Source organism: Liolophura sinensis, chromosome 7 (assembly GCF_032854445.1).
Source record: "Liolophura sinensis isolate JHLJ2023 chromosome 7, CUHK_Ljap_v2, whole genome shotgun sequence".
Lineage (NCBI taxonomy): Eukaryota > Metazoa > Mollusca > Polyplacophora > Chitonida > Chitonidae > Liolophura > Liolophura sinensis.
The window spans coordinates 22,943,627-22,953,728 of NC_088301.1; the positions used below are offsets into that span (position 1 = coordinate 22,943,627).

Consider the following 10,102-nt stretch of genomic DNA (forward strand, 5'->3'; position numbering starts at 1 on the left):
CCCCCCCCCCCCCCCCCCCCCAAAAAAAACCACACTTCAGCACTACAAAACAAATTTTCCAGATCCACTGCAGTACCTGTATTTAGGTGATCAATAAATTTTAATTGTCAAAATTACATAACCCTTGTAAAAGAAGACCTCCCATGTTTTTGTATTGTTGCAACTATTCAGGATGACAATCCAATACAGGATTGCCAGATGCCCCTGAAATCCGTCAAATGGCATGAAGAATGCAAGGATTAACTAACAGAATAACTTCCTGTGCTTATGAATGTTCCATTAACATTAAGTATTTTTTATTTATGTTGCAAAACATGGTACATGTAACTTGATTTCCTGTATCACCAGGGAGATGCAGGATGGTGGTAACAATTAAAGACTCTTGTGTTTTTCAGCTGTTGCTTTTCTCATGGTGTTGGTGTTGAGATTCCTGGCATCTGTCATTGTGTGGGCAATCTTGGGTATCGCTGTGTTAGCCAGTGTTGGTAAGTGTAACATCCTGAGTTTAACAAATCTCCAAACCATGCTGCAGTAATTATCCAGATTACATCTCATTAAGTTCTTTTGTTAGTTTCCTGTAGCATTTGACATTCTTTTGTAATCTTTCTCTTTTTCTGCCTTAACAATTTAATAGATGAAGATTTTCAAGAACTCACTTGTGATGATTGTGTTGTTAAAGAAAACATAAAAGATGACATGGAGTTGGTAGCTGATGATGTCAAGATCTGTTCTTGTTTGCTATATTAAAACCTTGCATTTACAGCCGCCGTCATATAAGTGAAATATTCTTGAGTACAGCCTGCATATGGTCATGGGTTTCCCCAGGCTGTGCCAATCAAATAAATAAATTATAGTTGGAACGTCTGATAAATGTACGCCTTTGTGTGTTTGCAGCTGGGACAGCTTCTCTCTGGTGGATGTATGCCTCTCCCAGTAAAACTGCTATGTTTGTTTACAGTTGGGACAGCTTTTCTCTGGTGGGTGTATGTCTCTCCCAGTAAAACTGCCATGTTTGTGTGTTTGCAGTTGGGACAGCTTTTCTCTGGTGGATGTATGCATCTCCCAGTAAAACTGTACAGGACAGCTCTCAGAACATCATTCTTCTGGATGTGGATATTTACAGCCAAAAAGCCTTCTTGGCTTACTCCATAATTGCTACAATCTTGACGGTATGAAACTGATTTGTTTTCGGTTGAAATTTAATTTTATTAACAGATGTCACGATATTTTATTAGAATGTTGCTATTGAATTGCAGTTGCTGCTGTACATTGACCAAAATAAAGCGTGAAAGCAACATTATACATGCATTTCAGTTCTCAAAATACGTAAAACAATCAATCTATTACTTCTCACTGTTTCAGAAAAAAATTGTTGCGCTGTATTAGGTGGAGAACATTGCTGACAGGATTTTGTATTCAGACTGTGACTTCTCAATAGTTTTTTAAAACAAAGGAATGAAGCTAAACATATATCACATTAAACTTTGTATTCATCATAACAGAAATGAATACAATTGATCTTTACAAGATATTTATTTGGAATGTGTTTTATACATATTTGTGAAGTCAGTTAGGTCAGAGACTCAGTATCCAGCTATCACTAGTTTGGTTGTGGCTTTTAAGTCAACTGGAAAATGACTGCCTTCACCTGTTATAAACCTGGTCATTTTTAAATGAGTTAAAAATTCTGAAGCAGAATTGAAAGCTGTAATTAAGTAAATACATAATTATTTGTGATTTATGATTTCAGGTAATTTTACTCCTGGTCATCTTTGTCCTGAGGAAGCGTATTGCTCTGACTGTAGCCCTATTTCATGAGGCAGGCAAATGCTTAGCCAGCATCCCATGTCTACTCTTCCAACCACTGTGGACATTCGTAGTACTTTTTCTATTTCTGATCTACTGGACAGTTGTACTGGCCTACCTGTCCACTGCAGGTTAGTCAATCCATGGACTTGGTACAAGTACCTTTGGTGTGCCTTTATAAGCAAGTTTCATGAAATCAAGGTAATCCAGTGATCTAAGAAACCAAGTCTGAACACTACATGTATTCTGATGCACTGGTTGTGTGCTTTTGGCACTGAAAAAAGGAACAATGTCCAGGAAGCATACCTGTAAATATGTCATCTCTACAATGCATTAATTGTTGAAATTCTTGACAACAATGTTAGAATGTACATTGAAACATGGCAAAGAAATTAATCTGAAGTAACCATATAGGAACTCCCTATGTTATTCTTTCATTCTAAATGCCTCTTAATTTAATTTAAAAGTAAATATTGGTGTGAAATCTTCAATTCGTCTAGATAAGAAAAAAAATGAATTCGTCCAAAGTTAGCACATGAATTGTTTTTAAGGTATATTGCTAGGTTTGTCTTATTTCCTTTGCATAGAGTATCCCAGTGTCAACGGTCATGGGCTGGTCAAATATGAAGAACACAACATGGTGTCTTACTTCTGGTGGTACCATGTGATTGGCTTGATCTGGAGCAGTGAATTCATCATTGCATGTCAGCAGTTTGTCGTGTCAGGAACTGTAGCCAGCTGGTATTTTGCTGCGTAAGTTTACGTTTTGATAACTGATCTTATTGTTAAAAACTGAATCAAACAGAGACTTATGGAAATAGTATGTATGCTTGGGGATTTACAGCATTTGTGGAAATGGTATATGAGTTTGAGGACTGCTTTTATTTGAGATGAACTTCTTGTTTTGATATTAAAATCAATCAGATGTAACATCTGTGTCTTGTTGCTCGTTCATCTCTGCAGATGTTGTTGGAATTGAACAACACCGTACATGCAGTTTAACACTTTAATTGTAGCTGTTTATATTTCTGTTCATCTCATGGACTGATAACTGTAGGAGGATTGAAATTTAGTATGTCTTAATGAAGCCAAAATTGGAATAAATGCTTATTTTATTGTCTAAAATTTCTTGATATGTTATAAATAACACATTACTTCATATTATCCAGGTAAAAGGTATTTTATTTTCAAGAGCTGTACATGAAGGTGAAGTTCATAGAAACTGTAAAACAGATGTGATATTGCTGGTCCATTGCTTTTATAATATATTGGAGTCCTTAAGACAAATTCTATTGTGGAAAGATAATATATATGTAAAACCAACCATCAAGTACAATGCTTGGTTTCATATTGACTGCATGTTAACAAAACAAGTTCCAACTTCTATTGCAGAGAGAAAAATGAGGTTAATAGCTGTGCCATTTGTGGTTCAGTTAAAAACCTTTTTTTCCACATGGGATCCATTGCAGCGGGATCCTTCATCATTACCCTTGTCAAATTCCCCCGGATGCTGCTGATGTATCTACAGAAAAAGTAAGAGAAACTGGTTTTCTTCACACATGGCATTGAAAATAAAGATTACATGTAGCTGCCACTCACTATCTTGGCTGTTTCCTTTTCTGCTGAGTGCCAGGAATCAATCATTTCTTGCCATTTCCTTGTAAAATTAGGAGAATGAGGTGAAACAGTTTCCCATTACCCATATCCAGCTGTGGTATAAGTAGCAAATTCTTGAGTGTGACATGGAACACCTATGAAATAAGATGAATAAATGAACAGTTTTGAATATATGATGGTTAGGGTTAGGGTGTACCTGTATGTATTGAGAGTAAGACGTACATAAAAATATCCATTTTTATACATATACAGTAAACTGTATCGTTGTATAACCGTGGATTTTGCTCATACATGAAAAATTCATAAGTGGGGAGTGAAAGTTTGTTACAGCATGAATAAATAAATAAATAAATAATACTACACAATAAAAACACATGTATTTTCAGCAATTACATATAATGTACATATAAATTGTCAGAAGAAGTGGATAGTAACTGTATATTGATTTGAATTGCTAATCCCTTTCTTTCAGATTTAAAGGCAAAGAGAATGCTTGTGCAAAATACTGTTTGAAGTGCTGTTCATGTTGCCTTTGGTGCCTGGAAAAATGTCTCAAATTTCTGCATGCAAATGCATATACATATATAGGTGAGTACTGTAGGATACAGGGAAACATAGACCTAGTATTTTAATAGATATATACACACAGGTGATGTGTCTGTTACAGCATATATGTTACATACATATTTATTATCTGAAATTGGTTACGTATGTGCCAAGAACAAATGTATTATGACCATATTAGGACTTTTGTCATTGTTTTAAAATTAGACATTTGCTATGGTGTTGGGAAGTTTGTAAAGGTATTCTCTCTTTTTTTTCAGCAATCAGAGGGACCAACTTCTGCTCATCTGCCAGAAAGGTGAGAAATACAAATACAAAATGTATATACATGATCATTAATTAGGTTTGCTGTTAAAAAAGTTAGTTTAGTATCAAAGTAAATAGTGTTTTCCTCTTAAGTTCAAGACTTTTTTCTCCAAACAAGTTCTTAATTGTTGCTCAGGCAGTGCATAGCTAAGGCTTAATTAAGTTTTTCTTTTAATTTACTTGTGCACACGGCTGTTGTATTCCTGAATACCTTGTAATGTTTAATGAAGCTTTTTCTTTGTGGTCATTGCAGGCTTTCACAACAATAGTAAACAACGCCCTCCGAGTAGCAGCTATCAACAGTATTGGGGATTTTGTTCTTTTTCTGGGGAAGATTGGCGTGGCAGCAGCCACAGGTGCTATAGCTATTGTCTGGTTAAAGGTGAGTTAATAGGTACAGCTTTACATGTACCTGGGTAGATAACAGCCCTTCATAATGGTGTAACTGTTTGTGTCCATCAGCTGCTAAACAGTATTATTTACTTTATAACTAATTTTTTCGAATCTGTTATATAGTACATGTTGTGGCCACAAGTGTCACTTCATTTTAAAATTGTTTAATAACACATTGAGACATAAATATACATATGCTTGGATGAATCATCTTATATCATGTACATTTAGTATGATCAGGTATGATTGTAACCAGGTATGATCCCAGTATGAGTAATTGCACAGATCTACCTAAAATGTAGCTACATGACTGACAAATGTAATACTGTATTTCTTCTAATTTTTGGACACCTGGCCTGCTCATTTTAGCAATTGTAGTAGGATTATTGAGTATTGAATTCTATTGAATATTGAGATTCTTTTTTGTCACATGGTTAGATCATCTAATGAACAACATACTCATATCTTTACTTTTCCAAAAGGCTGGTAAAGGAATGTAATATTCTACTTTCAACACCACTTATATCTGTCCCAAAAATTAGAAGAATTAAGGTATAAAGTTTGGTACTCTATAGAAGTTAGTAAGTTCTGGTTTCAGTGACACTTTGAGTTTCCTTAAATAAGTCAATGAACTATGATTACAAGGAATAATGTTCAGATAAGAACATACTGTTCTGATTTTTTTTCATTGCTGTTTTTTTTTTTTTTAAATAAGTATTACTTTCTTCAACTGAATGTTTGAATCATTTACTCTGTGGACTTTATTATTCATAATTTGATGTTGTTTCTTTGCAGAAGAAGGATGATCTCCACTTTTTTGCCATCCCAGTTCTATTGGTGGTTGTATTTGCATATTTTATAGCCAAGTGTTTCCTCTCTGTATATGAGGTAGGAACTAATTTTGTTAACTACCTGGAGTGATGCAGTGGTGTAATCTGATCTTGTCTCAACCATAAAAAGACATGACTGTATAAATATGTATCATTTCAATCTGGTTTGATTATAGATTATAATGGATGCCTCCTAACTGCATATTGTATGTACTTCTTGTCATATGTAGTAAAGTGTGGGTTTCCTAACACTCTGTCTGGTTTTCTACCACCATAATGTTAGCCGCCATCATTTAAATCAATTATTCTCAAGTACAGCATAAAACACCGATCATATAAATAAAATATTGTTTATACTTTAGTTAATTTATTTTTGTACATCTGTGTTCTTAACCTTTTTGGAAAATCATGATGAGGGGAAGATAATTTTGCTTTGCCATGTAAAGGTAATTTGATGAACATGATTTTCTGGATGTTTGTCATGTACCTGAGGTGGTGCAGTGGTTTAGTCAAATTTGTATTTTACAAGAAAAGTTGTATCAGAAATTGTATATATTCCATGTGTTCTTTTGTCTTTTTTTTGACAGATGGTGGTGGATGCTTTGTTACTGTGCTTCTGTGAGGACACAGAGATGAATGATGGCTCACCAGAGAAACCCTACTCCATGGACACGTCATTAATGGTATGTGTCACAGAGTAAAATTTCAGTGCAAATTGATGTCATTAATAGTAGGTGTCATTATTGGTAGGTCTAACAGAATTAAATTTCATTGCACATAAGTGTCAATAATGGTTAGTGTAGCCATAGTAAATGTTAGTGCAAATACATTTAGGCATCATGGAAGGTGTATTGTGAGCGAATTAAGTTTTAAGTACTTTAACTAAGTCTAGTTAATTGTTAATTAAGTATAACTGAGTTAAATTTTGGTGCAAATAATCTTAGTTCATGTTGTTAATGTTTTTTGTAACTAATTTAAGATGTTGTAGAGTTCAGTTGCCACCAATGTTTTGAAAAATTCTCAGAGAACTATGGGGTGTAGAGAAATAATTTGGACAGTTTTATGAAGCTTGCATCTGTAGTGACATAAACACATCAGTTTTAGCGTCATTTTCATAATAATTGTGTGCATAAATTCCACTGAAAAAAGTGTGTTAGTGGTTGAAAAGTTGAAGATTTATAGTAGGCATAGGCATTGTTTACAATAGAAGTAGCCAAGTTAAATTTCAGAGCAAATTAAATTTAATTGGAAGTTCTACAAGTGAAGACTTCAATTGTAATTCAATCTCATGCCACATATAATGCATGATAATAACAAATGGGATTGTAATCCAGAGTAAAGCTAATTCCAAGCTGAAATCCCACTTTGGAGGCTCTAGATACATGTACATGTATGTACTGATGAAAGAGCAATTGGTATTTTTAATGATGTTATCTGGCTATTTCTGATTCCTTATGGGACTGTGGATTGTAGCACAGAATGTCATTTTGCCCTGATGTGTTGTTAGTAAGAGACAGCTCTATTTGTAAAGGTTGCAGCTTGATATCAGATGCCTGATCTGATTAAGTTTTCACAGTGTCCTCTGCCTGTGTTATGAAAGAGCAGACCATTAGGCAATCTTTAGATTTGGCGCTTGATGACATTTGATCAAAATGTAGTCTGTAACATTTTGCTCTATCTTAAATATCACAGAAATTATGTTGTCAAGCTACCATGTGACATTAATGGAAGCCTTTTAGCAAATGGAATAAAGGTAGCCTGATGTGGATGGCATAATAACCCTTGACCCCAGGTGTCACTAGTTCATATACTGGTATTTTATATGCACTTGTATAGATGTGCAGGTTATCGAATGACTACCAGTATATTATAGAGACAGAATTGACCATGTTATCAGTTACCACAGGTTTTGCCGGAGGGGTGTGGGCGGGGGGATGGGGGTGGTCTCAGTGTCTGCGAGACGCCCTATTCTGACAGAATGGGAGATATAGGGAAAATACTTGTAATAGAAACTTGAGATTTCAAATTCTGGCTAAATCTGTGTCAGTCATAGGAATGCATTTGTGCAGTTTAAGTTTTCTTGAACTTCTGTGGTTTTGAGCCAAATGGACAAACTCTCTTTGGCAAATAACACAATGACGTCATGTGCAACTGATATAATCTCGTTATTTAGTAAACATGCATATGTACGTTACTCATTTTCACAAATTGATTTTTTTTTTTTTTTTTCTAGCAGCCTATGTTACACCAGGAAATCATTATCCTGAGAATGACACAATTTGTAAGAGAGTTGGGAAAATTATATATGCTCTGGTATTAATTTACGGAAGGTTATGAGTGTGGGATATGGTAACGTAACTGTGTCCAGGTCAAAACTATTTTAACATGAAGATTAGTAAATTTACCTTTTTTTAAAAATTTTGTTGATGTTACAGGGTGTTTGCTAAAACCATATTTGTTGAATTATCTTGCAGAAATTTGTGACCAGCAGTAGTAAGAGGCTAGACCATCTCAGAAAGCCTGACCCCGAGGCCTCTGAGGAGGAAAGTGAACCTGCCCGTGTGTAGCAGAAAATCTGGACACATCATCACCACACATCGTCATGTGCCTAAAACTATCATCCACCACCTGTCATCAGGCCACAAATCTTGTGCTGCTCAAACTCCAAGAGATTTTATTCGTTGCCCAAGTGTGTGTGTGTGTGTGTGTGCATCGTGTTGTTGTGGCTATTCAACGGATCCATGCATTTTACTGTGTACTTCACCTGTTCATGGACATTTGAACCGAATCGTTTATTGTTCAGAGCTAAGCACATCGGTTCAGGGGGATATGATACCAGTGTTGTGGCTTACAAGTATCGCATTTTCAACACGAGTGAAATATAACCAACATGGGAAGGACTCTACCTGTGATTGACAATGTGTACAGCTCTGTTCATAGTGGATGTGACATATCATTACATATATATGTATGTAAATATAAGTATAGATCATTGCCGTTGTTATCATTCTCAAGTGTTTTAACATGTCGTCAATGAACAGCGAATTCAACTTTTTGCAAAATATAGCTTGTTTGACAAACTCTTTCCAACAAGTATTAATAATACATGTATACCACAGTTAATGTTGTATATTTTTGTTTCTGGCTGCATTGAAAGGAAAGGAAACACCTTTAAATAAAGTATGCAATGTCTAATAGACTAATTCATGCTGATTCCAAATATGGTCTTTATGATGTGTGTATAGTGGATGGAATTACAGTCTGTTTAGCAGGAAAAAAGAATTTTTGATATACTTTATTGTATTCATTGTGGCCAATGTAGCTCAGTGTTTGTTACAGTAGTAGCAATTAAGAAAAATTGCTTGGAATTTTAAAGAGAAAAATCTTAAAAAGCATATTTGGCATCTGCGCGAAATGTCCTTTCTGATTAGACGTACTTTTATATTTAATGGTGTATTACTGTCTTTTAGCAAAATCCATCAATCAAAATGTAACATTCTTTGTTGTCTGAAGAGATATGGCTGTTCAGCAGATTGTCAATGAATCACGTGTGAATTGATGCATATATATATATATATATATATATATGTATGTACAGATGAGAGAAGATTTAATTAACATGGTATATGATACTACCCTAATTCCTCAACCTTTTTGCATATGAAAGAGCAATTTTCAGTGCAATTTGTGCACATTTTTCATTTAATTTTAGAAACAGAACTAAATTAGTTGGATTTTCCAATTCCCAGGCTTCACGAAAAGTATAATTTTATCAATCTACACTGTTGCCATCATATTATGCTTGAATGAACACTGTGCAAACTTGCAAAAAGGTTGAAGAATTACGATACATGCATGTGGACTATAGTACTGTAGCATCTGTAAATATGTACATCTAGCTGTTCCTCTGATGAAAACAGTTTCAGGCCAACTGCAAGTTTATTGAAGGTCTCAATACAGCTGATCCAAATTCTCTATGTAGTGATGGTGGTGACAGGGAGATACATGTAGTATTATAGGAAATACTTATAAAGTACTCCCCCTCCCTTCGTTTATAGCCTTGAGTCTCATGTTGATATGTTGGTAGAATTCTATTTTTGTAAATTTGCCTGAAGAAATGAGTGGATTTGATTTTAGTGTCATTTTTTCTATTTAAGTAGAATTTCTGTGCATATATGACTTTTACTGCATTCATGTAGACATGTTTTAATGGGTAGTGCCTGCTTTTTACTGTCTTATTGATGTGTAACGTATCATGAAAGTTTTGCCTGTGGTTGTATACATGTACATGCATTTTGTTGGAATTTACTTCCGCTTGGTTGCGAACAAATATGTTCTGGCCAATACCCCCAAAATCATTCTGTGAAGACTTGCAAATATGCACAATTAATGCACAGTGTGTAAGACCTATTTTAAATGATATTGTTTGTGGTATTTCCCAAGTAAGTTTTTAGTTGGCAATGTTTATCCTAATGTACCAAGATTGTAGTGACTAGGCTGTACCTAAAACACTTGTACTGCATTTCTAGGTCACATGCATGGCAGGAACTAAATTGTACATGTACAGTGGTTTCATGATGTTATTA

General features: G+C 34.8%; 1 protein-coding gene across 1 annotated transcript in view; it reads left to right on the forward strand.

The window, feature by feature from the left end:
- LOC135471938 (choline transporter-like protein 1) overlaps window positions 1–9,096 on the forward strand; it is a 26,548-nt gene extending 17,452 nt beyond the window's left edge. The window contains exons 7-17 of the mRNA XM_064751381.1: window positions 396–485; window positions 1,027–1,169; window positions 1,751–1,937; window positions 2,394–2,559; window positions 3,199–3,339; window positions 3,896–4,011; window positions 4,248–4,285; window positions 4,547–4,675; window positions 5,482–5,574; window positions 6,104–6,199; window positions 7,991–9,096. Of these exons, the coding sequence (XP_064607451.1) occupies window positions 396–485; window positions 1,027–1,169; window positions 1,751–1,937; window positions 2,394–2,559; window positions 3,199–3,339; window positions 3,896–4,011; window positions 4,248–4,285; window positions 4,547–4,675; window positions 5,482–5,574; window positions 6,104–6,199; window positions 7,991–8,083 (1,292 nt within the window). The 3' untranslated portion in view covers window positions 8,084–9,096. The remainder of the gene's footprint in view (window positions 1–395; window positions 486–1,026; window positions 1,170–1,750; window positions 1,938–2,393; window positions 2,560–3,198; window positions 3,340–3,895; window positions 4,012–4,247; window positions 4,286–4,546; window positions 4,676–5,481; window positions 5,575–6,103; window positions 6,200–7,990) is intronic.
- The last annotated feature ends 1,006 nt before the right edge of the window (window positions 9,097–10,102 follow it).